Consider the following 27,276-nt stretch of genomic DNA (forward strand, 5'->3'; position numbering starts at 1 on the left):
CCTTTTAGAGGTGGATGTGACTTCCAGACATGGCCAAACGCGCCCAGGCTGCTCAGACAGCGGCCCCGGGCCAACACACGGCCTCCCCAAGGCACTGCCGGCAGCCGACTTCCACGGGAAGAGGACATTGAGTCTGCTGTTTCAAACCCTGTTGTTCAGTAGCCAACCTGTTCTATGTGTCGGTGACTTTAGGTAGAAATGTGATCTTTTTAAAAGAGCAGCCACTGTGCGACAGGAGCTGCGCACGTCCTCGTGCACCTGGCAGCTCTGGCGCCCGTGTAAGGCAGTTTCCTACTCAGGCTTGACCCGTGCGGAAAAGCGGTTCCTACCTGGGAAGACGAGCCCTTTGCTCCCTCTGCAGCGGCGCTGTTAGCAAAGGGCCCCGAGAAGACACCTTTCTCCTGCTTCACACGCTCCACCCGGGCAGCTGCGGTCTCCTCTACACACCCGGCCTGCAGGACACCAAGAGAATGAGGTGAGCAGCGGCGCACCAGCTGCCTTCAGAATCAAACGCTGTAACGGGCAAAAAACGGGAAGGCCGGCGTGCAGAAGGGCTGAGCTGACTGTTCTGGCAGCGAGCTAGACTCACCCACCCGGAGTGTCCTCCAGGTGATGGGGTGGTTACCCTACGGTGTTGCCCTCCCTACAGAAAAGCTGCAGCGTGTACACACGACCTGTGACCGTCTGAAAAGGGACAGCGTGGGCGCACGAGGAAGACAGAGTCCGTTCGCAGGCCCGACTCGCTCCCCGGCGCTCTCCGCCCTCACGTCTCTGCACACGCTCCGAGCTCACAGACGCTCCGGTGGCGCGCATCTCACTTCTCACTGTGAAGTGTCTGTCTGGAGGAGCTCTGGGCCTCCCTCGGTGCAGGAAAGCCATGCCCGAGTCTGTCCACACTACAGCCGTGGCCACGAGCCCCCTCGGTGTGTGACCCCGCCACGACTAGTGGCAGGCCCTCGTCAGCCGCCCCGCTGTGAACTGGCGGGGCTAGTGCCCCAGCTAGTCGGAGGCGCTTGGGCTGCTGTGCTTCTGTGAGCTGTGATGTGTTCCGACTGCTTACTGACGCATCTCCCCTGTGCTAAATACTGAAAAACCAGCTATTGACTTGCTTAGGACTGCACAATTTCAAAAAAAAAGATAAAGAACAAAATATGTGACATTACTATGTAAATACCTTTTCCAGAAAGGATACAACTTTGTTCTTGGTTTCTTCAGAACTGAGACACTGTGGAACTATCTCTTCCTGATTTGTTCCCTGTTAAAAAATTGAGACGAATCACAAAGAGAAATACATGAGTTTTGAAGGCTACCTAAATCAAAATGCATTTTAAAGGAAAACACTCAGGAGACGGTAAGCCCGTTCTCTCAGGTACCGCAGGGTAGTCCAGCCCCTGCCCAGGTCTAGATGCCCAGCCTTCATTCCCCCTGCACAGCCATCCTGCCACACAGCACAACCCGCAGCAAGCCCGCGCCTTCATGCAACCTCACAAACAGGCCTGTGTTCAGCAGTAACCCCTTGGGTTCACTGCTCCGGAGAGCCCCTGAGAGTTTGAGGTGAAATGGATCATTCACCCCAAAGATACTGTGTGGGAGACAGTGCCTCCGTTAGACCTGGGCTGAAAGCATGTCCTAGGTAGGACCTCAGGGAAGTCATTCATTTCTCTGCCTCATTTTTAAATCCTGTAGAACAGGTGATGAGTAATGGCCCCTCCGGCAGAGAGTCGTATGACAGGCATCGAGCAGGCCGCCGGGTGTTCCCGGAATCCCTGAGGTGCTGAGAAGCTGTGCGGGGCGGTGGCAGAGGGGCCTGTTACCTCGGCGAACTGCATGAACGCCTCCAGGGCGTGCTGCTCCAGCAGCCAGCTCCTGCCCACCAGCAAGAGGGCAAAGACAGAAGACAGACTGGGCAGAACTTCGTCCTACAACGAGAGCCAAACCTTAACGGAGAGAAAAACCTTAGGACGCTCAGTGTTCCTGCCCCCGGGGTCCCAGGACTGTCTGAGCGAGCACCCTGGGGTGCCAGGTCGCACCACTTCTCGGCTCAGCTCCTGAGAGCTTCCCCGGCCCCCCACCAGCCCCCGCCTCGGCCGCCACACCTCCCGCGCCCCCTGCTCAGAGATGAAGCTGCCCCTCAGCTTCAGGGGTGGGCTCTGCTCACAGGGCACCTGGGTGAGGGCAGAGCCGACACCCCACTGAGAGCCGGCCGCACACACGCCCCCCCCCCTTCCTCGCTTCGATGCGCTGCAGGTGTCACACCACCTTCTTGGTCTGTTGCCTCCCAACAGGCCGGGGGCAAGTAATTATTCATTTTTTCATCATTAAATCCCATGATTACAACAGTGCGTAACATACAGCAAGATCTCGGTGATGTTTTCTTTAATTAAGTCTTATCAATCTCATCACATGGGTGTCAATGCTGGTAAATCAAAGTTTATTCAGGTACTAATTTCACTCCTGGGAACATACATATTCCTGCAAGTGTGTGAAGCAATTTCTAGGGCAACACTGTCCGCAGGCTCTGGGCCCATGGGGTCTGCAGCCGTGAACGCAGGACTGGAACCCACTCACGCTGACCCAGCTCACACGGGTGCCTTCAGACACTGCCCAGAGAGCGGGAGGGAAGCCGCCAACAGCCACACCGACCTCGCGTGACGAAACTGACGGTCCCACCGCCCACGGACAAGGGAGGCGCCGCCCGTCACTTCAAAGATGTAATCAACACGCACTGGGGGCACATCCCCTGCGCTTCTGCTCCAGTTACGTGAGAAGGTTATCAATGAGCTCTTCTCACAGTCTCCCAACTATCCAGAATTGCTGGATTTCAACCATAGTAAGAAAGCAAAACTCAGTTTGGGAGGATGATCCCCTTGTGCTGTGAAGTGACTTAAAATTCAGTAGGAGGCACTGCCAGGCCTTCGCAGTGCAATTTTATTAATTGTCAGCCATACCTAACTTGGCGGTATTTTCAGACATTCTGTCTTGACCAGGCCTCCTCCCGTGGATATAAGACCCAGAGAGGACCTGCAGTCGATCGCCCGCCGTCCCCACTGAACACCGTCCCCAAAGACACACCCGCGCGCCTCCTCGGGGACGGGGCTGCAGCCCCTGGGACGAGAGCCACAGACCATGGCCACAGACCATGGCCACCAGCGTGTCTCTAGAATGAGTTCCACTTCGACAAAGTCACCCTGCTCTTCACAAAATGTATCCTGCCTCCGGCCCTGCCCAACCTTCACTGTCCGCAATCCACAGAATTCAAGAAATTAAAAGCTGAAAAATTCCTCAGCAATTCTTACGGCAATTGCATTAACACAGGAACAAGAACTGAGAGAACCACCTGCAAAGCTTGAGGCATGAAGAGTCTCCCCAGAGAAGCCACGAACTCCAGCACCGCCAAGCAGACGTGGTCGGGGGGCTCCCGCTGCAGCAGAGAGGCCTGCAAGGCGACCCCCTGGGGGCGGGGGCGGGGGACAGTCAGCACTGAGCACTCACGCTTGGCAGAGCCACGAACTAAGGCTCGGATGGGGGCGGGGACAGGGGAGGGCGAGCAGAACCCGAACCTCCCAAGCGGAATCTGAGCAGAACTACCAGATGACCCGGTCAGTTCTCACAGTGTTCGGGCAACGGGCCAAGTACGGATTAGGGGAAGGAGGTTCCTAAAAACTATACCAGGTGCTCTTCTTCCAAGTCTTTAGGAGTTACGTTGCGGTTTAAAATCTAGTGAGAGAAGTTCACTATTTAAAGCATGGGCTGTCAGACTTTTCTGTCGGGGGCCGGATGGCAAATACTTCAGGCTTTGCAGGCAACACGCTCCCTGCCACACATTGTTCTGTTTTTATAAGTCTTTAAAAATGTAAAAATCACCCTTTGCTCTCGTGCTGAAAACAGGAGGGCAGTTTGCCAACCGCTCAATCTTCCATAAAGGAAGCAATGCCTAAATAAACAATTCACTTACTTGAAATTTTACATTTGGGTTTTTTAAAGGTGGGTACAATCACATAAAAATTACCCATATTTTATTTTTCAAAAAAATATTAGAACCTTCAGAATCAAAATTTTAGTCAATTTACTGTACTCATCATTTGTGATTAAGTCATCCGTATCACAACCTGTGGTAACAAAATGCACCTCATTTGTAAATCTGGCACTGCTGAGATCTTCACGCACCCGCCTCCTCCCCAGGGTCACTGAACCCAGGCGTCCCTCGAGCCTCTTCCCACCAGCACAGAACCCTGTGCGGGCGTCCCCCTCCCACCCAAGCAGGGCGCGCTCAGTTCACCTCGTGACCGTTTTGTTTCTTACACAACTAAGCTTAAACCACTTTGAATTTGGCGATCAATTCTGTCCAGTATGGACCCGCTCAAAGCTGTTAAATTGCTTCAGATGAGATGAAGGCCTTTTCCAATTTTCTCTCTCCATCAGCTTTAAGCCTCCAAAACCGGGGCACCTCCAGGCAGCACTCCAAGGATCCCCCGGCTGTGACCCTGCCGCTCCAGTCCGGCTGCGCACACGGGGGCCGGAAGGGGCAGCTCAGCGATGCTGCTGCTCAGAGTCACTTCACGTCTCCAGAGAAACGTGAGGACGGCGGAGTCCCCAGGCTGCGTACAGCCCGCGGCCATGGCTGCTGAGGCAGCACTCCCGCAGCTCAGCCCCGCCACAGGCCTTTTCCTGGGCAGCTGACAGAAACGAGGCTGGGGGCAGAGGCAGCTGCACCCACAGCCCGGGACACTAACGGTCTGGGTCTGGGAGAGGAGAGAGTAAACAAGGTGGCGCCTGCACGCACACGCCAGCCGTGTTTATGGGCAGCTCAGCGACGGGACCAGCGGGCGGTCAGCACACTTGGGCGGGCCTGCCTCTGGGACAGCGTCCATGTCCAAATGGCTCCCCAAAGCCCACAGGAAACAACTGTTCACTCCTCTTACCTGGCTGATCAGCTGAGGATCTAGAGTTTGAATGAAAAATCCCAGCAGTGGACACAGAAGGCTGAGTGTTTGCTGAACGGAAGGTTGACTTGTTACCTTAAATAAGAAACAAAAATTCAGGTGAAAATTCTGAATTACATGAGACCAGCAACCTTGTAGTGAGCACTTACCAACACCAAGGTGAGGTGCACATCAGGACCCCCACTTTACACTGAGGGAAAGGGGCAGGGAGGTCAAGTAATGATCACACGGCCACAAAAAAGCAGAGCCATGATTCAGGTCTGGATCTGACTCGGATGGGGATCCAAGGACTTTTGCTGGAGCCGAAAACCTTATCTCCTGGTTGTCTTACAATTTCACTTGTCTGCTAACTGCCACTCCTGACGTCCCTGCAAGCTCCCACCTGCAGACGCCCAGCGAGGGCTGTCGTGGGGCACGGCAGCGGGGCAGTCTGAGCACAACGAACTGAAGACGAAACAGGATCGCCAAGCCATCCCTATCACGTCCCCCAAGTGGCAATGTTGCCCTCGGTTTCCACTGGCTGGGCAAGTGAAGGGCACTTGCTTATTTCATTTAGTCAAAACAAATGTATTTGGATTTTGAACTAAATGTCACTTTTAAACTATAGCTGACCCTTGAAGAACATAGGTTTGAACTGTATGGGTCCCCTTTCATGCAGGTTTTTCCAATAAATACTGGAAGAGTTTTTTGGAGGTTTGTGACATTTTGAAACATTTTCTCTAGCTTCTCTGCTGGAAGAACACAGAATATCATACATACGTAAAATGTGTAAATCACCTGTTTATGTTATGGGTGAGGCTTCCAGCCAAGAGCAGTTAAGTTTTGAGAGTCAAGTTACACATGGATTTTTTACGGCACCGGGACTGGCGCCTGTGCCCTCCCAGTGTTCAAGGGCACCTGCAGGGGGCACACACTCTAGCTCCAGCCAGTGAGCACCTGGATATTGGCCTTACTGGGGAGGAGGACACCGTCAGCCCCACCCAGCCACCTGCCCCTCCCACCTTTACGCCAGCCGACGCTGCGCTGCACCGCCCGAAGGCTTCGCTGAAGAACCTATGTCACAGAACAGACTTAACCACCTGAGGAGCGAGGCAGGGTCCGACTGGTCATGGAACAGCTGGACTGTGGTGGCCGTTTTCCTAGGTTTAGTTTCACAATGTAACTTCATCACACTCCAGAAAACAGAGGGCTGAAAAGTTACCAGTAATATTTGAAGTTCTAGCCACAAGTTGCGCCAAGCAGCCAAAGACATTAAATACATCTCGCTCCACAGGAGCTTCACCCTGCTCTCTGCAGCAGTTCACCTGTTCTGGGAGACAACCCGCTGCTCTCACCAGTGTGACGTCTAGAAGCGCCCAGAGCCGACTCCCGACGTCCACCACTGCGGCACGCTGCGCGCTGTCCAGAGCATCACCGGCAGAGGTGCACACAGCAAGCAAGGCGGACAGCAGCGTGTTCTGCGGGGAGACGGGCAAGGAGCCCAGTCAGATGCCAGTCTGATGGAGCCGGAACCCGACCACCTAGGGCTTATTGATTATTTGTAACTCTTCATAAAAACCCATGTACAACTGCATTCCTAAGACCCATTCAGCTATTTCTTTAATACAAGTGTATTTTATTAAAACTAATTTTCCTTACACACAGAAACACTGGCTTATCATTTTCCTAAAAAAACAAACGTTTCTTCCTTTTAATGGAAACAGTATTTTAATAAATAGGTTTAAGGTAAATGTCAGTAGTCAAGCTAATTTATAATTATCAACTAAATATTCTATTTTTTTTCATATTATACACCTAGAATCTCTTAAAACTATATTTATTGCTGTTGTTTTTTAAGTAATTTAAAAATTCCTCAGCAACACTGAATTCAATAAGCAAATACACTACTTAAGGGTTACACTATCCAGTATTTGAAACTGCAGTCTTTTCTGGATTCACTGTTATCTGTGTATCAAATGTCTCAGGCCAGGAGCGGGGTTGGCTGAGGTGTGGTGGGAGTGAAGTGAAGGCTGTATGAGAATGCCTTTAATCCATTTTACTGTAACAACCACACTTAACTTTATGTAATTACAGCTTTTTATTTAAGATTTACTTCTTTCTACAAGTAAATATATTAAATCACCACACTTAAGTTTTGGTCTTAGAGCAGAGAGTTATTCAACTTTAGAAAATAGGTGCTTTTATTTTACCTAACACAAAGAAAGGCCTTCTGTCTCTACTCCAGAAATCAGCACACAACCAATGCAAAACCTGAACTACTCCTAACTAGGTATCTAATAAAGGCACATTTCCTTCAGACATGTATGTATGCAGCTGTTTTACACTGTCTGGACTCTGGCCAAGTGCCATCACATGACTGAGCAGAACATTTTACTCTCTGTGGCAACAGAGCCCTGAAGAAACCCTGAGCTTCTTAATTTAAATTGTACCTAGGCCCCCAGTCCCTTCCATGCCGACCCCATCCTTCCTCAGTTCTGCTCTGCTTACCACAAACTGATCTATCCATTCATTACTGCCCACAGCAGAGCTCAAACCTACGTCCACAAGAGTGGGAACCGTGTGCTTTGCTACCTGACGTACCCCCAATGCCCAGAAGAGAGCCTGGCCATAACGGCACTCAAACGTCTGCCGGATAAATGAATGAACAAATGTGCAGTAAATGGGAAATTCAACAGGTACTACATTCAGTTTTTAAAAATCATGTATTTTTTACTCCTTATAGGTGAATTTCCCTTATTCCAGTATTTTGAGAGGGAGCATTTTCAGTAGAAAGGTATGGACAGGCTCAGAGGTCTGCATAGAATGGGGGCTGTGTTTCGTCAAATAGAAGACTCACGTCTGCCTATCCAGACACGAGGCAGTGAAAATACTAGGAATAAAGTATTCATAACATGCCTGACGCTGTTTCAGTGCATCCTGAGTTGCAGACCTCCCGCCCCTACGTGACTTACTCAGGGTGATGGCAAGTTTCTGGCCGACCTTTCTACAAGGCAGCCATGTGCACTCCCACCAGTGTGAGGGCACAGATGCGTCCCCAGTACCTAGACCAGCGCTCAGCAAACGCCTACCAAACGGACCCTGCCCGTGAGAACCATCACCTTACCAGACCCGCAAGCTCTCCCAGACGGCGGGGGCCGCTCAGCCACTCCCGGCCCTGGTCGGCACCCGCTCTGCAGACCTCGAGCGCAGCCTGTTCCCTGAGCTCAGCGGGAAACGCCTGGAAGGAGACACACTGCCACAGAAGCAGATTTGCTGCCACTCTGGGGGAGAAGTTCCGGAGAAACTCCACCTGGAATGAATGTTGGGGCAGCAAGAATGACAAGCTGGCCTGCAGAGCAGGGCGCAAGAGCCACGGTCAGCTTCCATCCCTGACGTTCTTAGGGCCAGAACCGGCACAAGGTGCCAGGCCTGGGGCACACAGCTGAACACGGGCATTTCTCGTGTCGCACTGTGAAGAGCTCCCGTGGCACGTGCGTGACTGCACCAGGGGACGTGAGAGCGTTTCGCTCATGGTGACGCCACTAGGCGGAGCTGCTGCTCCACATGCCCGTCTGGCAAGTCCATTATTTTCCCGGGAATCCGTGTACACATCATGTTGTACAGACACCACCACAACCACTTCGGCCGGCCTGTGGCTGTCTCCGCGGCCGAGTGCAGCCGCGAGCGCGCAGGGCCAGGCCACCCTTCCGGCTCCCACTGGGCCAGCCGCTCAGCTCCGCCTCGGGCCGCTGGCGATGGCCGCACCAGCTGTGCTCGGCAGGCCCAGTCGCCACTGGCATGGCAGGGCAGAGGGCCGGCTATGTCAGCACAAAACAGTGGTTTTGTTAAAAAGGAAACTACAAACAAAACAAAAATGGAAAAGTTCTAAAAGAAACAGTTAAAATGTTAAATTAGCTTGTGGTGGGAAAACAGTAAAAACGATGGTGTACTTAATTACCAAATAAAGTACAATCCAACTAGGAAGAATATTAATATAATTCTTAAGGAGTAGAGTTATTCAATTTATAATATCCAAAATCTGCTTGTTGAATGAAAACTGCCTATATAAAAAAAAAACTTTATTAAATTTAACAGAGAAACTTCCCTATGTTATATACTATACTTAAATTTGAATTGTTTGCAAAAAAATATTTAGCTGTCAAAACAAAGGGGCAATCACGTGACCTCCTTCTGAACAGCTGATAAGCTGCATGGCTGCTGTAGTAAACACTTTATTCACGGAAGCGAAGTGTGTCAGCAAAGCTAAGTAAGTTACACCAGCTAGTAACATCGGTTTAACCTGACCTTTCTTTATAATACATCCTGTGTGTGGAAGGACTTACTCCGTTCCCAAAACTCCTGTCATAACACTCAGACAACTTTTAAAAGCCAAAATTTGTTACACAAAAAGACTCATTTATTTATTTACTCCTTTGAATTCAAGAACCCTGGTCTCAACAGTTTGAAAGTCCTGTCAAGTTCACAAGAAGTGAAGTATAAGGGAGTAATTTTCACAGAATCATGACTTCCCTCAAATTGAGAAGGGAAAAAACACCACACCAGCAAGCTTAGAATGCATTGTAGTGATTTCTGCTGTACACAACAACGGGCACACAGCTGTCAGCGTGCTCAGAAAAGGGGTGCCCAGACCCCCAGGCAGCTCCTGCATGTGGGCCTGTCTCCAGGAAACAGACACTATTAACAGTTACGGGAGGAAAGGGCAGGTTATCCACTAACTGCTGTTTCCCCCAAATCATCAGACACATTCAGGTGAAACACCACCACGTGGGATAACTGGTCACCCGTTGACACTGCATCGCTGACAAAAGCCTGCCTTCCTCCTGCACCATCTGATGGTCCTCCATGCAGGCCAGCGGCCCACCCGGCCTCCCCCCGGCCCACACATCTACACCGCCTCCTGCTCTAGCCGCTCCCTATCCCTGCCCTGCGCGACCTCCCCTCCTCAGGCGCATCTTCCGAGTCCTCGACACCCGGCCAAGCCTGCTCTGTGCCTCCGCCTTGCCACGCATTACATACCTGCTTCTATCATGTGTATTTTTATAAATCTGTAACTTGTATTAGATTATATGGGCCTTAAGATATCATGATACAGGGCAATGGTTTCCAAGTTTTCATTTTAAGCAATAAAACACTATTAATTAACTCCTGAGCGAGCTTTCTAAGTACATACAGGAAAAGCGGACTTCCTGTGGTCAACAGCCATGTGAGCAACAGCCGAGTGACACCTACACAGCACAAGAGCTCAGACCCCGGAGCAGGACAGACAGGGCAAGTCCCAGCTCTGCCGTGTGCTCCACGTGAATTTGGGGAAGTTCAGTGTTCCTGAATTTCGCTGCCTTTTCTGTAAAGTGGACACAGCACTGCCTCTCCCACAGGGCTGACATACAGACCGATGAATGAAAGCAGAGCGCTAAACCTCAAAACTGTCCCTCGCCCCTCCCTTGGGGAAGGGGGTCACGTCCTAGGGAGGAGGAAGAGCTGAGTACGGTGCAGCGAGCTTGTGCGACTCCCCGGCACAGCGGCACAGCCAAGGGTCAGCTGACGCTCCCAAGGGCCCTTCGAACAGGAGCTCACATGCCGGCAGCCTCAAGGGAAGTAACCTGACAAGAGCAGGAAATCGGTGTTCGGTAAAAAGGAGAAAGTGAAAAGTAACCCTAACTTAACCAGACTTCCGATCTGATGGCCCCAATTACGGGGAAGGACTCAGAAACCTGACAAGTACCCGAGGTCACTGACCGCAAGCCGGGGTCAGCCTGGTCAGAACGAAGCTCCCAGACCTCACTGGGGCCCGATCCATTCTGAGCTGTTATTCTGAGGTTAGAATCCAACCACCCGGGACAGGCAGCTTTATTCCTGACCTGTAACTGAGAAAACCGAGGCTCCCGGGCCCTCCCGCTCCTGCTCACCCGCGGGCCGTGAAGAACGTGCACGGGGAAGCACAGGGCCTGCGGCAGGGAGCGGAGGGCACCAGGCTGCCAGGAGCCCCGGGCAGGCGGTGCCCTGCAGGGCTGCGGAGGTGCTGCTGTGGGGGCCCCAGAGGCGCCTGCGGGGCAGAGGCTCGGGGCTGCTGGGGCTCCTCTGGTGCCTGGCCGGCCGTGGGGCAGGAAGCGCACACGGACACGGGGCACACACCCCAGCCAGAGGAACTCCCAGCCTCCCCGAACGCCCTGCCAGCCCAACCTGTGCTGGGGGCTGCACACACTACCTCTGAGCCAAAATTACAACAGAACTTTCAAAATAGTTACTACATGTGGCTGCCCCTCTGTGAACGGGAACCTGAGATTCTGGAAGGACGACCTGCCCACGGCCACTGGAAGCCAGGACCCAGACAAGGCCTGCAACCCCTTCACCCACCCAGTAGCTTCCAGGCCAGAGCCAGTCAGTCTGTGGGGATCTTACAGTGTCAACAGCCCAATTACTGAGCCTCAGACGCACGGGTAAGGGCCAGGCACCTGCGTCCCCACACGGCAGCTGCCAGTGTCAGGGGCTGGCCCGAGGGGCCACGCTGAACCACACGGGGCCTTAACTGGAGGAACACCCCCACTGTGGCAGGGGCACCTCCTCAAAGCAGCAGACCACCATGGCTCATGCTTTCAATTATCTCTAAAGCTCAACTAACTGCCAAAAAAAAAAAAAGAGACATAAGAACGTAAACAATATTTCAGGTCTTTAAAATAATTTAGAAGGGGCAAGGGGGTAGGGTCACTGTGCCGAGGATCTGACATGCCCAGGAAACAGGAGAGAGGCCCTCTGGGGGCAGAGTGGGAATGACCACCGGCACTTCGCAGCAGACAGTTTGAGGAAAGCTCTCCCAGTTAAACTTAGGCTCTTCTGAGCCGTCTTTTCCAGAGACCTCCACCCTGGGGTGTGTGCCCGTCCTTTAGCGCCTGCATCACCCATCTGACCAAGAATCCTGCTAAGTCGACCTACAAAGCACCCTCACCAAGCCTGGCATCTGGCCGCCCTGGTCAGCCCCGAGCACCCCTCCCCCAGTGGGTGCCCTGCCGTCACTCACACCCACCAGCCTGCACCTCGCTCCTGACTGCACACTCCCCCTGCTCAGTGCTCCCACCAGAGCCAGGTGGGCTCTGCACCGAGATCTTCTCCTACCACAACCTCCTGAACAACAGCTGTTTTTACCACTGCAGCCACTGTGCAGCCGTGGCTTTTCTTTGTATCACCTAACCTAAGCCTATCTAAAAGCAATAAGCAATTGACATCCTGGAAATTTATGCTCCGATCATTTCAACATTTACGGGTAGAATAAATGGGGGAAAAGCCTTCCACAGAGTCTGAGCGCAAATCTCAGCAGCCACTCAGACAGGGACATGAGGTGGCCCTTACCTGCTGCGGGGGGGCCATGAGGAAGAGGAGCCGCCTCAAGAGCACCGACAGGCTGGTGAGCTGGTGACACTCTCCCGGGCAAGACTTAATCTGGGAGAGACGGGAGAAGAGGTTTCCCAACTTAACACCACAGCTTTACTGAACCTCGAGACGCCAGAACAGGAGCAGTGCTTCCCGGAAAATCACAGGTGATATTGACTTATAATTTGGGGCCTTTAAAAAGTGTTTTTCTTCCATGTCTACCTTCATAATGAGAAAAAAATTTCACATTTAAAGACAACATTTTGGAGTTTCTATTCCTAATCACCACTTTGGTAGCCTGACATGTTCATCCTCCTACTCAAAGACGATTCATGGAACTTTTTACAACCTAAGAACAACTGCGCAGAGGTGGACCTAACTCTTAGATAAGAACTTCATGAAAATCTTATAAGCTTGGTTTTCTAGAAGTAAATTCCTGTCATAATGTACTAGAAAAGCTTTCATTTAAAGGAAAGCTTTTATTTGAAGGAGACATAATACACACAACATAAAAGTCACTCTTTATGTTTCGAGCAAGATGTGCGAGGGTGAGTAAAGCGATGAGTGCCCCGGACTGCGAGCCGTGAGACAGCAGCCGTTCAGGTTCCTCTGCGGCGCTGGATTCAGGCTGCAGGACTCACAAAAGATCGGCCAAAGGAAACCAGGGACCCCAGGACCCACTGCGGATCTTCACCCAAGGCCAGGGACACAGAACAACAGGACGGCCATCCTGTTTGGGACACATCTAGTGTCTTAGGATTTAAAAGTACAAAAAGGTCACCAGTGAAAAGATTAAAAGAAATCCTCACTACACTAAAAACAGTTTTCTCTCTGCGCTATTCACAAAGCATCACAATTTCCCCAAATTTCCCAAAAGGACCATCACATTTAGTCCCTCACTGATGGGGAGGGGAGAGCCTGGTCGACATTCCAACTCTGATTTTCTATTTTCCACCAAATTTTAAACTTATTCTCAATTAACCTAGTCTTTCTTTCCCAGTCAATTAGTGGAACTCTGTAAAATTCTGAAAATGGGATACAATCTCCCCAGGCGTGCCCTGCTCCGCCTCCTCATTCCAAAGGCCCTGCATGCAGAGCGAGTGTCGCAGGTCCTGAGACTCCACTCACCAGGTGAGCCACTACGGTGACGTGGTGGGCACAGAGCTCCGCCGTCCCGTACCTGAGGCGTGAAGAGGAGAGACGGCACACAGCTGTTTATACGACCACCCAGAACAGCGAGGAAAGGCCCCCACAGAGCACCCAATATCCCGAGCTGCAGTGATCCCCACGGCCAAGGGCCGTCGCAACTCAGAATGGCCCGAACGAGAGTCCCCACGCCGTGAACCAAAGAGGGGGACGAGGAGCACAAGCCCCACTCCAAGCTGCAGCGTGACGCCAAACCAGCCTGGGGCTACTACGGGCTATCCAACAGAACTGCCCTATGAACTCGCAAGTATAAAAGGATCCGCTGCCAGTCACTACTGCAAATCAACCCAGAACTCAGAAAAGCGAGGGCACGTACCGGGCGAGAAAGCACCAGGCGTCCACGGCAAGCAGAGAGGTGATCATGTGCGCGCTGAGCACCGCGTCCAGCAGGGCAGTGTCCTGGAGGAGAGGCCGGATAGCGAGCACCAAGGGCACAGCACCCCCAGCCAGGTCTCGGCAGCAGAGCTCCCCTCCCAGCACCTGAAGGGGCCTGTGCTGCGACTCCCTACTCACTGAGCACCTACTGTGTGCCAGGCATGGTGCTGGGCTATGGAGATTCGAAAGTGACTTCAAACATGACTGAGTTAACAGAGTCCACAGGTAATTTAAGGGCCTGAAACCTTTACAACAGTATATATATAATATACCTGTGCTGCTGTTTCTGCCTGAAACTATTCAAATACAGCATTAGTATGTGCGGGACACTAACCATTGTGTCTCTTAAGTGGTACTGGTCCTTCTTTTCCTAGAATTTTCTCAATGCCTAATCCAATTCCATTAAAAAAATTACATTATGCCTAAAACCTAGGCTTGGTACTATATATCACTATTTATTTATTTTCTTTATGAAACTTTCCATACCTTCCCACTCAAAATGTCTTCTCAAATATTTTAACTAAATATCACATGTGAATACTACAGGGCTCTAGGACTACCACTACTGAAAACACAAGTGAATTACAGGGTAAAATATGCAAGCGGAGAAGGACATTCGAAAAGAATAACGTCAACTATTACCACGCTTCGTCCTGTGTGAGTCACAATTTCAAGGGAAGTGTGACGCTCTCAGCCCCACCCAGCGAGCGCACTTACCAGCTGAGGGAACAGGGAGGGGTGGACGGAAGCAATGAAGGCGCACAGACGAACACAAACGTGCTGATAGAGGGTGACAGCAGCCGCGGCTCGCCCCCGGCCCTGCGCTCCCTGGAGACGGACGGGCAGGGAGAGCTCAGCAGAACACTGCTCGAAACTGAAGAAAACAGCGCCAAGGAGGGAGAGCCTGCAGGGAATGGAGTGCACAGAGCCGACACCATCAGCGCTGGCACCACACAGCAGGACAGCAGGCAGAGAGTCATCTCAGCAGACGTCCCAACAGGACGTATTCACAACAGTTTCCAATATACAGGACTGCGTCACTGTCAGAGAAATCCCGTAAAGGAGACTTTTCCTGTACTCTTTTCATCATTTATCAAAAGCTTATCACAGCGCTGAACTATACAAAAACAAAATTTATCAAACAACTTCACATATAAGTAGCTAAATTAGATAGCATACATAAAACAGAAAACACCTACTATATAAGTTCAGCAGAGCTGAGTCATTTTAAGGTTGAAATGGTTTAAGATATCTTCAGTTAAGGGTGAAAGGACTTAAGTAACAAATTAAAAATAGGCAAAACTCAAGTAGGAAAAGACGACAGAGCATGAGTAAAAAGGTCGACCTGCAGAGCCAATCGGACAAGCACGGTGTGTGTGCAGAAGTGAGTGGGAGGACGAGGGGCAGTGTGGACGGCGGAGACAGACGGGAGAGGCTTCGTGCACGGCCGAGGGATTCTGACATTATGCTCGGTTTCCCAGCAGGAGAACAGGAAGCTCAGGGCTGGGCTCCTGGGAGCCTAACCCGGTGGTGGTACACACAACAGGCTAAAGGGGAGGGTGAAATACCAGCACAGCCCCTGGAGGAGACCTACAGCCTGGCACTGGCAAGAAGGCTGGGTACAAGCGAGCTCTCCCAGGAGGCGGCCGTATGGTACCCAGCGTTCTGTTTATCACTCATTTCTAAATGTCACCAGCTATGTCTGCTCTACTACACTCAATGTTTGCAACACCGACTACCGGGCAACACCTTCTAGAAAAATGAACAAAATTGTTAGAATCTGTTATAGATTTATATACATTTAACATTTATGAATTTTTTACAGAACAATATATATGAGGTCTATACAGTAACTATTCGCTGGAGTATCTGACGTGACAAAAAATTTAATTTCGGTATCATCAGAAGAAACAGGGTTAGGGTTACGGACTAGAGCTAGGGCTAGAGCTAGGGCTGGGGTCAGGGCTGGGATAAAGGACAGCACGTGCCCACCTGGCTGAGGCTCCTGAGCTCTGGCCTTCGGTGCACCACAGGGCCTGCACACCCTCCGGCTGGGAGGGCAGCTTCTCCAGGATGACAACCAGCAGAAGACACTGTGGAAGCTGCAGTTCACATGGGAGCTCTTACAGACCATAAAAGCACAGTAAGTTATTATAAACTGGTAAAAACATCCCCCATATAGGTACTGTCTGCTGAAATCTGATTGTTATATATAAAGAAATTAGATGCATAATTTTTAAATGAAATACATGTTCTAAGAAAACAAAGTAGAAGGGATTTTATATCAAATTTTACAAGCATAACTATGTAAGGGAAAACAACCCTTTCTCTAACATGTTATAGTTAACAAATGATGATTCAGAATTTTACCTAATTTACTGTCCAAAACCACTTGCACAAAAGGTTGGAATGTGAGGAGCTGACTGATAAGCAGGTCCAGCGTCACCAGGAAAGCAGCTGCTATTTCTTCCTGCTGGGGATCCGGAATCCCGGCAGCATACAGGCTTGGAGGGAGCTTGCTGGGGAGGGAGGGGAACGATTTCACCCACTAAGAGCTACCTTCTAACTCTAGGCAGACCTGACGGCTGCAAACTCATGTTCTTCCAGCAGTGAAAACACACACAAAAAAACCAGCATGCATCTTATGAACAAAATTCAATGTACTGAACTGGTATGACAATTGTATAAAGACCTGTGATCAAAATAAAATAACAAGGCTACAATTCTGTAAAATTAAAAGTTTATCACCTTAGAGAAACCTTTGGTATTGTTTTGATGCATTAATACCACTTTGACAGTAGTGTATTCAAAAATATACTGTAAAAACCTGAATCTTTACATAAGATTTAAATAAGATGTAAAAACATCACAAATAAAGTTATTTTCAATAATTTCTGGCTTGCTTATTTCCATTAAAAGTTGTTTTAAATAGGCAGAAAGCTGAATTTATTATGAATTATTGCTGTTTCTCAGAAGCAAAACCCAAGAGCTGTACAAGAACCACAGTGCACACTAACACTGAAGGGAGAGGCAAAGACTTCTGGAAACATCTCAGGAGCCGGTGTGAACGTTCAGGCCACACCTCTGCAGGGGAAGACACAAGTGCGGGGTTTCTGCCACGTTATGTAATCTGTGGCGAAGATGGCAGTGCATGTGAAACCCCGTCCAGCAGGGGAAACATTATTTGAAAGGATGCATTTAGTGTAAACACTGAGGCCTCTGTCATGTGATGAAAAAGCACAGCCTGTCACTTACTAGTGACATAACTGATTCTTTCACCTGACCACCCTGAACCTCAGTCTCTTCATCTGTGATGTTGATTCAGAATTGTCATGAGGATCAAATTGTAAGTAAGGTGAAAGACACACACATAGAATTAAATTACAGGTAATCAAAGTCCAGAGAATTTCACCGCTAAGCTCCCGAGCGACACAGCGAGCACTGGTTGCAGCCCGATGATGCACTTGAATGCCTGTGGGACCTGCTGCAGTCCCAGGGCCAGTGACAAAGCAGGAAACATACTCAGGGTCACTGCGTTTAGAAAGTCTAAATTCAATGAAGGGGGCGGCTAACAAGTGTGCAAGTACGTCCCTAACAGAGCAGAAGTTAGGTGCTGAGGAGAGAAAATAAAACAGGGTACGATGGACAGAATGTCTACTGAATTTCTACTTGATTCTATGCAATGTTTGATACTGAGTCACTTGATGATCTGTGCAGAGAATCACAGGATCTAATTTACGTTTTATCACTCACTTTGACAACTGCATGGAGAGCAGACTAGAGTGAAGGAGACAGGAGGCCAAGTGGCCAGGACGCTCCCTGCCCAAGCCCAGGTAAGAAAGTAACAGAGGGTAGGGTCAGAGGGCGGGGTTCCAGAGCTGAGAACTGGCTGGATTCAGTACACACAGCCACTACCTGCATTGACACTGAAGGGGACAATGACGACTTGCTAATGGACTGGACGTGAGGTATGAGAGCATGAGAAAATGTCAGAGATGATGGGGCGGCAGCCGTGGCCTGATGGACCCGCACAACGCAGCGGCGGCGTACACTGAAGAGGAAGGAGGGGCAGGCTCCATGGGGGCTGGCGGGGCACAGAACGGCTGGGGCCAGGAGTTCCACTTGGGTCATGTAAGCGCAGAGGGTCTGACTGTGGTCAGACATTCAAGAAGAGAGGAAATTCAGTCTTCGGACTGGATGGCCACCGAAAGAAGAGGCCGGAGGCCTGGGCACCCAAACTAAACCTGGGGAGACGGGCAGGGCCACTGGGGAGGCTAGGAAGGAGCACCAAGGACAGAAAAAAGGGGTCCTAGGGGCCAGCAGAAGGAAGAGCTCTGAAGGAAGGGTCACCTGTGATGAAGCCCAAGCTGACCCCTGGATGCAGCGACATGGGGGTCACTGAGGAGTCCCCCAAGAGTGTGAGCAAGGGGCAGGCCAGACGCCGAAGAGCAAGAGCTCCAGGGGGAGCAGGCAGCGGCAGGGCCTCCCCCAGGGGCGCTGCTGTAAGCAGGCCGGAGGAGAGGGAAGGTACCTGGGGGGGTCCTGTTGTGGGGGGATTTCATCTGGGCTCCTTCAAGACAGGAAGAGCAGTAGCCAGCCTGCAGCCGCGGAGGCCTGGGGTGGAAGGCTGGGGACGCGAAGGGAGAGGGGCAGCTGCTGGAGCAGGGCCCCCGGGCATGGAGGAAGGAGCCCAGGGCGTGGGAGGACGGCGCCTCCAGGGGACAGGGGAGCAGAGGCCTCGGGCGGGTGGCAGGACTCACAGAAGCTCTAGGAACTGACAGAGAGGAACGGGGGAGGTGCTGGGGTGCAGGAAGTGTAAAGAAGAAAGAGATGAAGTCAGGGAGACTGAAGAGCAGTGCTGGAGGGGAGCTGATGCCCCAGTTCACTGTCAGGGCGGCTCTGCTGGGGCGACTGGTCTCTCGTGTCTCTCAGCCCCTATGAAACTTGTCAGTAATCCATTTTTTCTGAGATGGAATTAACTACTCAAATCTCACAGAAGTAAAATAAAAATTAACAAAGATAAAAAACAATATGCCAATACAAATATATACATGAATAATAGAACCTCTTCTTCCTGCCTTTGGCATTCGCCTCCATATACCATTACCAAAACACGAAGATAACTTATTACTTACCTTTGTATTCTTATACTAAGTGATGACACAAGGTCCTAGTTCAAAATACAAAGGTGAGTAAGACGCACATACAACCTATTCTTTAAAAGCTTCCATCTCTAATTATTTTAATGCAAACAGATAGATTCGTAAGACAATAAGAAAAATCACCCCGAGGTTTTATTTTAAAATGATATACACTTAAACTCTGCATGGTTCAAATGGCTCTGCTACATTCCAACAATCACCTGGCACTCTTACCTGTGTATCTGGAGATAAAGCTGGTGCAACGCACAGCAGGAATCAGAAAGGAAAGGAAGAAATTCCTAAAAATAGAACAACTCTATTCATTCCTCATGTATAATGTGCTTTCTGATACATACTCTCTCACAAAGGCAGGCACAATGAAAAAGACCCTGGACGTGCCCCATCTGAAAAAGGTTCTTGCATGAGAATGAATGGCAGGATGGGCTGCACCCCTAAAATTCCCCACTGTTAAGGTTCACCACCACCATTAGCTGCCGCCCTCTACGGGGCACCTACTGCTCAGACGACACGCACGTGACTTCAGGTACAGGGCTGCGTGGAACCTTAGTCCTCTCAAAACTCTTACATTATCATCCCCATTTCAGAAAACACAAAACGGAAGCCAAGATATCAAGAACCTGATCTACTCACACAGCTAAAGCCAGTAAGGCTGAGGATCCAGTACATCCTTACAGGTAGGCCAACTCTTAGAGGGTAAAATAAATAGTCTTTATTGTGTTACAGGACAAAGGGAAAAAAAGCTGATGATTAATTTAAAAAGTTTTCAAGTCCCCTGATAGAAAAGAATTGATGAAAATGGCTAATTAGGAGCAATTTTGCCTCCTATATACCAGGCCAGTATCAGATATACTACCCACCCAGCGCTAAGGGTGCAGGGCCCCGCCACCACACACCTCTGCCACTGAACAGGCAACCTGCCAGCTGCAGGGCCCCGCGGCCAGAGCAGCCGACACAGGTAGGGGCAGCTGCCCAGCAGGACCCACAGGGGCCTAGCACCTAGTAGGGCAGCCCTGTGTGCTGACAGTCAGTGTGTCTGCCAAGGGCTGTCATTCCAAACAGGCGCTGGAGACCCCTCTCCCCCCTTGGGAGAGGAAGACCACGTGAGAAACAGATCCAGCATGGCCGTTTTCTTACATCGCCGATCTGCTAGTGATGACACCTGTGTGACTGGCTGCTGTTAGCGCTCTGTTCTTCTCTCCGAATGATCTGCTTGGCAATTACCTATTCTACTCCTGTATCTTCAGCTATCACTGCTATCCTCATGGTCCCCAAACAGGCAGGCAGGTCCAAGGTCTAAACATTTAAACTTTAATAACATGATACACAAATACGGCAGAAATACAGTTTTTGAAGACAAACTGTATCTTCTGGAAATTGATTTGTCCTCATAGAAATAAGTTTACTTATATTTATGCTTAAAAATAATTTTTTCAGAGAACTGAACAAGAATAGTAATGATGGTGGTTGCAACTTAAAGGATTTAAGAGATGTTCAATATTTAACCATTAACAACAGTAAATTAAAAAATCTACAAAATATACTCCTGACAAAGTAATTTCAAAGGACTGTTTTGGGCAAGAATGATAAAAACAGGACAATTTCTGTTTTATTGTAGATTTCACCTTTATACATTATAAAACATAAGCCTTACCTTAGTATAGTGCAAAAGGGAGTTGGCAAAGAAGCGACACAATTTGAGCGTTTTCTGAAATAATCTGTAATCAACAGTATCCTGTTTCAAAAAAGTAAGTAAGAAAGCACAGTGAATAAAAGAATATGAAGCTAGCTGAACTTTCTAAAAAGATCTCTTAATGAACACTTAAGGGTAAACATTTTCCAAAAAGACACAGCTCTTCGCTGACTTATTGTCAGGAGCAACACAAACACCAAATGACAATGGAGAAACACCAAAAAATTAAACTCTGCATTACTGAGAGGTAATGATTCTTGGTTGATCTGGAAGTGAAAGAAATTTAAATACCTTATTGTTATTTGCTATATGGGGATCGACAGCCAAAAGAAAAATATAACAAATAAAAGAATGATAGAAGGTATAAGGCAGTTCACAGAAAATACACATTTCTAATAAATACTGAGAAAATCCAAATTAAAGCCTAATTATTTAGAGGGGAAGAAAGAGAAAGCTATTTGATCAGCAAAGATTAAAATAACTGACAACATCCCAGAGCTGAGGAGGAACTGAGGTAATAAATGCTTTCTTTTACCATATGTAGGAACATAAAAAACTCTTCGTATTATTATTAAAAGCTAAAGTGTTAAAACTCCTTGACACAGGAGGGTTCTACTTTTGGAAGCACATCCTATATACTAGCCCAGGCGTGCAATGCAACATTCTTTATATAGCAGAAATGTAAATGAACCAAATATCCATCAACTGGAGAATGGTTAAATAAATGCATGGTATATTCATCAACTGGAAAAGCACAGAGCTATTAAAAAGAATCAGGGAGTACACCTTCATGGACACAGAATGCCCTAAAATAATTAAGTAAAAAATCAAGTTACATATAATCCTGTTATTGTTTTTGAGTATGTTATTTGATAATATCTGTTCCCTACCCTCCCCCAAATAAACCAAAGCCTTGCCTGTGTCTCTAACAGAGGAAGGTATGGCTTCACTTTCCACATTAGATGTTTGTGTAACGTTTGAGGGTTTTCTGAGTCTGCATTACCTTTGAACACCAGTAAGACAGTGGGAAAAACAAAGACAGCCTTGTGTACATGGGGGAGGTGGAGGACTATGGAGTCCGCTGGACTGAAATGCTGCCCTACAGCAACCACCCCGTGACCCTGGAATGTCACGAGGCCACCACAGGGCCACTGTGGGGCGTATACTCAGGCCTTTGTGAGGCTGAAGCAGTATCTGACTCCCAGATGACTCAGCTCAATGACACTGCTTCTATGTTACCCAAATGTGCGATACACACTATAACCCAAAGAGCTGTAATAAATTAGTACCATAAAATTGAGTCAAATAGGTATTTCATTGTCTTTAACTCTGAGAATAATTTCCTATTAAGTAACACAACTGAACTTCAATGTCACTTAACCATGCTTGATTTCTTTCCACCAACACAGCAAAGCCTTAATTAAACCAATCAAAATGGAATTGGATGATCCACTAACTGGATACAACCCTTCATTCTGAACTTTATTAAAAATATTTGGAAACAGTCCATTTTCCTCAGCAGAAATAGGTTAGGTCACAATTCTTTCTTTGACAATAACGAAGTCTCTTATATGGTGCTATGGAAGTTTCAAAGTACACTGATTAAAGAGCTAGTCTACACTGACCTTCTAACACACTGAGTAAGGAACTTTATTCAATTAGGTATCATAACAACAGGAAACCCTCCCTAACTTCATGTTTGGGCTCCTACTTTTCTTCCCACGAGCCAACCCAGTTCTCCAAAGACCACACTGTATTTACCTGCTTATCTGTCTCCCGACCTAGACTATAGTCAAAGGCAGAATATGTAACTAAACTTAGCACCTGGTATTTTTACTGGCACAGACTACACACTCAGAAAATACTTATTACATGAATTCTACACCATAGAAACTACACAGTTTCTAAATTTTTCTTGTTCATCCAAAAGGAAATTGTACACGATTTGGTTGAAAGCTCATTACCAAATAGCAAACTAATTAAACATGGAGCTTTTACTTTGATATTTTCAAAAAGCAAGCATACAACACAAAGACTGCCCCATCTCGAGTCACTGAGCTGTTTAAAACAAAGTTGATCACAAAGAAGGGACTGGACACAAGCAAGAAGACCACTACCAATGTTTCAGATAGCAACCATTCTTCCTTTTTATTTATAAAAGGAGAAAAATACTGATGAAATCTAAATGAAGCAGGCAATAAACCTAAATATAAGCTAGACATAGAAGTATATGTTTATTTCCTGAATACCAAGTTCTGTATCATATAAACAAAAGGAAGAATGACACTGGTAATTAAATTCATATTTAAGAGCCTTACAAAGAAATTTCCCTATCTTCATAAAAAAATACAGGCAGCGGGGACTAAAAAACTACTATGTTAAAAAGTCTAATACAATATTCTTTTTGAAACCACGTTCAAGAATAGAGAATAAATCTCAACTTTAAGGGCTGTTAAGGGTTGAACCGTGTCCCCTAGAAAGGCAGGCTGCAGTCCTAACCTCCAGGACCTCAGAATGTGACTCTCCGGTCAAAGGGTCACCAGTGGAGCAGAACCTGCCCCTGGCCCAAATGGACGGCGTCGTCCGAGGTGCTATGAAGACGCGGGAGGGATACCGTGTGATCAGAGAGGCAGCGGCCAAGACACGGCTGACACTGGGGGCCAAGGAGGGGCACGGGGCGACTCTCCCCTAGAGCCTCCGGGAGAACACGGTCCTGCCGGCACATTCCAGGCATCCACCCTTAGACTGTGAAGCGCATTTCTGTCGTTTTAAGCCAGTTTGTGGTGATCTGTCAGGGAGGCCCCAGGAACCTTAGACACTTTATTACACGCAGGTGCCTTCTTGAACAGCACAGTGCCTATTAGATCTGGTGGTTTTACTCTGACCTTTTGAAACCACTGCCTTGTAGACTTAATAATTAAGTTTGCTCCAACATGAACGGCAGAGGGCACTGCTGATCAGAATTTAAAGAGAACCAGACCACCTCAAAGCTCCTTTTCAGGTAAAGGACAGTGAGCAGCTAGTCACATCTTTGTGTCCCAAACTCTCCCAAGGAGAATAGGAAAATCTGTGTGGACAGTTAGGATAGTTTACAATTCAAGTTCTCTGATTTTTACACAAGCAGTTTGTATGAGCTAACTTACATACTCTATACACACAGCCACCCTGGTCAGGCACCCCCCGGGCCTTCTCTACCTCGTGGACAGCCTGCTGCTTGGGCTTTCCCCGTCCTACAACTGGAGGAGCCAAGGGCAGGCCACCCCAAGATAGGCCACTTGGACATGAAGACTATTTCAGAGTTGAAAACAATCAAGACTTACAAAGAACCTCTGACCTTCCCCCAACCCTCAATGGCATAAGAGTAATTTAGATAGACAGCCTGTTCCAGGAAGATCGCTGTCACCACAGAAACTGCAGTGACATAACCGAGGTAGGGTGGACAAGGAGCATGTGGCAGGGTCTGCTGAAACTCCCCTCTGTGCCCCAGTGCTTGTGTGTGGCCCAGCAAACATCTGTTTACCAAACACTTCCTCTTTCCTGTGTGAGTTGCTTCCCTTTTCCTCTGAAGTCTCAGACCCCTACGACATTCTCCTTGGCTCAGGATGACACATGTGCCTCATTCTCCCTGACGGGATTTGGAACCCATGCCTATGGCTTCCCTATGTGTGCTTTACAATGAAATTTCTTTCTCCTGTTACTCTTACATCAATTCGATTCTGAGGCAGCTACAAGAGCCACGCGGGGCGGAGGAAACCTCTTCCTACCCACCATGCCTGGGGAGCCTGTGGTGTCAAACTACGCACGAAGGAGATTGGGAAGAGGTGGGGCTGAGGATGCAGAGGCACAGGATAAAGGTGCAAAAGGGGACAACCTTCCTGCCAACACAGGATACCAACCAAGTGCCTCCCCCTCAGCAAAGGGAGGGTCAGAAAGGCTGCGCAGAGGTGGGGCCAGAAAAGGAAAAGGAGAGAGAAGGGGTGTAAGGGGAGGCTAGACCGGAGAAAAGGGGGAAAGAGTAGCCCTCGTAGGGCTGCTCCCCACCTGCTCACCAGCCTCAGGCCCCACCCCCACTGCCACCTCCTCCAGGCTGTCTGTTCAGACCACCCCCGCCCCAGGCACTGACCATCCTGAGGAACCAGGTGAACCCCAACACATCCACCCAACAGCTGCTGGCAGAAAAGCGTAGGTACAAAGGACTTCCCCACACGAGCCTACAGGCCTACAGCAGGAAGGGATGCGGTCATTATTTTAGGAAGAAATACTTCATTCATTTTCCCACTCAATTATTACAGGTAGCTGTTATCCTGCAATTTAGGACAATTATCAGTTAAATAAAATTTAAGGTCTAGTCTGAAAACAAAAGGTGCTATGCATAACACTATTATGGGAAAATGAACTGCAATTCCCAATAAGCACATTACACATTTTTAGAACACAACGTGTTTCATAAATGGGATGCCAAGTCAACGCTATGGCTTCTTGAAACGAAAGTACACTAAGTATACACTAATTTCACAGGAATGGCGCGTGCACGCACACATACACAGACACACACACACAGCTGGACAGAGCATCACAACAGGCTACAATGGGCTGGGGAAGAAAAGGCTGACTGAGTGTGCGAGACCACCTGACATAAACACAGGACTAAGGATTAGGGTCTCGTCACAGGTGGAAAAGAAGGAAAGGCCTCCAAGGAGAAGGCCTGGACGGACTAGTCAGTGTGTGAATGCGGGCACAGGCTGACCCTCAGGGAGTGGGAGCGGACGGGTGCCTCGCGCAGCGTTCTGGGTGAAAGTGACTGTGCTCTAAAAATAATCCCACACACTGAAATAAGGAAAACAGAAACAAAATTAAACCCTTTTACATAAACCAATCCAGACAGAAGCGAGATACAGCGATTGCCAGAGGAACGGCGAGCTCCTGTGTGAAGCGCGGCCAGAGCGGGTTTACCTGTGCACCTGACTCTGCCGTCTGCTCGGCCAGCTGCACACAGGAGTGGAAGGAGAGAAGAGTGTCTTCACACAAGCCGCTGACCACGGCGCTGTGTTTTAGCTGACTCTTTATCATTGCCTGGTGCTTAATGCTCTGCCTGAACGGGTAAAAAGAACAGTCTCCATGAGTGACACATCAAGTAACTCAGGCCCATAAAAACAAGACTTGAGGGACGTGTAAAAACCCCAGTGCATCACAGGCGTGACCTGCGGCATAACTAATATGCCAACTTGACCTCTGAAGCTGCCATGTTCATTCCTGACTTTCTACTCCTCTTTAGAAATTAACTCTCATGTGTGCCGGGTCTGCTAGGACCGGGGGACAGGGAGGCAAATGAAAAGGCACAGTCTCTGCCCTGTGGGTGTGGGTCTTCTGGTCCAGCCAAGACACAACACTAAATAACTGTCGGGACAGTCAACCAATTACAGCTGCGATAAGTGCTAAGCCGAGAAAGCCCAGGACGCTGCAATGGCAGCCTCATCGAGCTTACTCCTGTGGGGGTATATCACAGGGTGCCACCATGCAGACACGGCCCCTCAGCAGAGGACTAAGAAGCAGGCGTCAGCAAGGTGCAGAGGCCAGGACACCAGCCTAGGCAGAAGGCACAGCTGTGAAAAGACTCTGGGACAGGACCGTCCGCAATGTCTGGGGGCCAAGAGCAGCAGCGACGGGCTGGTGAGGCAGGCAGGGCGACAGAGGATCTGGCAGTTCCCCTTAGTAAAATGGGATGGATTTTAAGCAGCAGGGTGACAGGATCTGATTTACATTTTTAAAAGATCAGACTCAATGCTAGACAGAAAATGAACTGCCAGGGGGCGTGAATGGAAGGCACTCAGCGACAACGCAGTGTGTGGCTATCACTGAGCATTCGCTATGCACCAGGCAGCATTCTAAGCACTTCCACTGATAAACCCAATTGCTTCTCACTGGACTCGAAGGTGCTACCAGCTTCCCCCTTTTCAGATGCGCAAACTGAGGTTTAGACAAGTCACCCAAGCTGCCCAAGGGTCTGGGATGAGGGGCCATGGACTGGGCTCGCACTCGCGCAGTGGGGCTGAGGCAACACGCTCACACAGCACTAGCATCCGTAGGCAGCTTAGTGACCTGTGCGCAGGAAAAGCACTGAAAACCTGGGAGTGCTTCCCTGACCTTTAGTGTCTATGCACATGCAAAGTAGAGGTTCTAACCCCTTTCGCATGTCGACTGGACCCCTCCCACCCCCACACCCAGTGACCCTTCACAATGCTCCAACTAAAATTACTTCATAAAGGGACTTAAATTTGAACAACTTAACAGCAAACAATGAAGGGCTGACATTTAGCTGTCATTGTAACTGGGCATTTGTCCAAGCCTGGAACTAGGACATGTGACAGTCGGTTAACTGAGTAACAGGCCAGAGGTTGGGGCCCGAAGCCCATTCTTTCAGAAGTACTACTAACTGGGTATAACTACTGTTTGAATCTCAGAGGCAGCAGGGCAAAGAAGTTCAGTTTGGTTTGGGACCTACATGAACAGTACCTGGATTATCAGACAGTGGTGC

General features: G+C 49.1%; 1 protein-coding gene across 13 annotated transcripts in view; it reads right to left on the reverse strand.

Annotated features, from left to right (window-relative positions):
* Window positions 1-27,276, reverse strand: part of FIRRM (FIGNL1 interacting regulator of recombination and mitosis) — a 36,876-nt gene that overhangs the window by 701 nt on the left and 8,899 nt on the right. For 3 of the 13 annotated variants that reach the window (XM_073222128.1, XM_073222127.1, XM_073222134.1), the window contains 16 exons: window positions 25,695-25,833; window positions 20,703-20,783; window positions 19,265-19,329; window positions 16,260-16,408; window positions 15,882-16,011; window positions 14,607-14,793; window positions 13,831-13,913; window positions 13,437-13,488; window positions 12,288-12,377; window positions 8,047-8,232; window positions 6,248-6,400; window positions 4,923-5,018; window positions 3,338-3,451; window positions 1,815-1,919; window positions 1,175-1,255; window positions 330-452 (listed from right to left, as the gene is read on the reverse strand). In XM_073222128.1, the coding sequence (XP_073078229.1) occupies window positions 330-452; window positions 1,175-1,255; window positions 1,815-1,919; window positions 3,338-3,451; window positions 4,923-5,018; window positions 6,248-6,400; window positions 8,047-8,232; window positions 12,288-12,377; window positions 13,437-13,488; window positions 13,831-13,913; window positions 14,607-14,793; window positions 15,882-16,011; window positions 16,260-16,408; window positions 19,265-19,329; window positions 20,703-20,783; window positions 25,695-25,833 (1,834 nt within the window). Of the gene's footprint in view, window positions 1-329; window positions 453-1,174; window positions 1,256-1,814; window positions 1,920-3,334; window positions 3,452-4,302; window positions 4,502-4,922; window positions 5,019-6,247; window positions 6,401-8,046; window positions 8,233-12,287; window positions 12,378-13,436; window positions 13,489-13,830; window positions 13,914-14,606; window positions 14,794-15,881; window positions 16,012-16,259; window positions 16,409-19,264; window positions 19,330-20,702; window positions 20,784-25,694; window positions 25,834-27,276 lie in introns of those variants that run through there. The other 10 variants (XM_037024079.2, XM_073222129.1, XM_073222133.1 and 7 more) reach the window with 9 other exon arrangements.

This window comes from Manis javanica, chromosome 14 (genome assembly GCF_040802235.1).
Source record: "Manis javanica isolate MJ-LG chromosome 14, MJ_LKY, whole genome shotgun sequence".
In the NCBI taxonomy this organism is placed as follows: domain Eukaryota; kingdom Metazoa; phylum Chordata; class Mammalia; order Pholidota; family Manidae; genus Manis; species Manis javanica.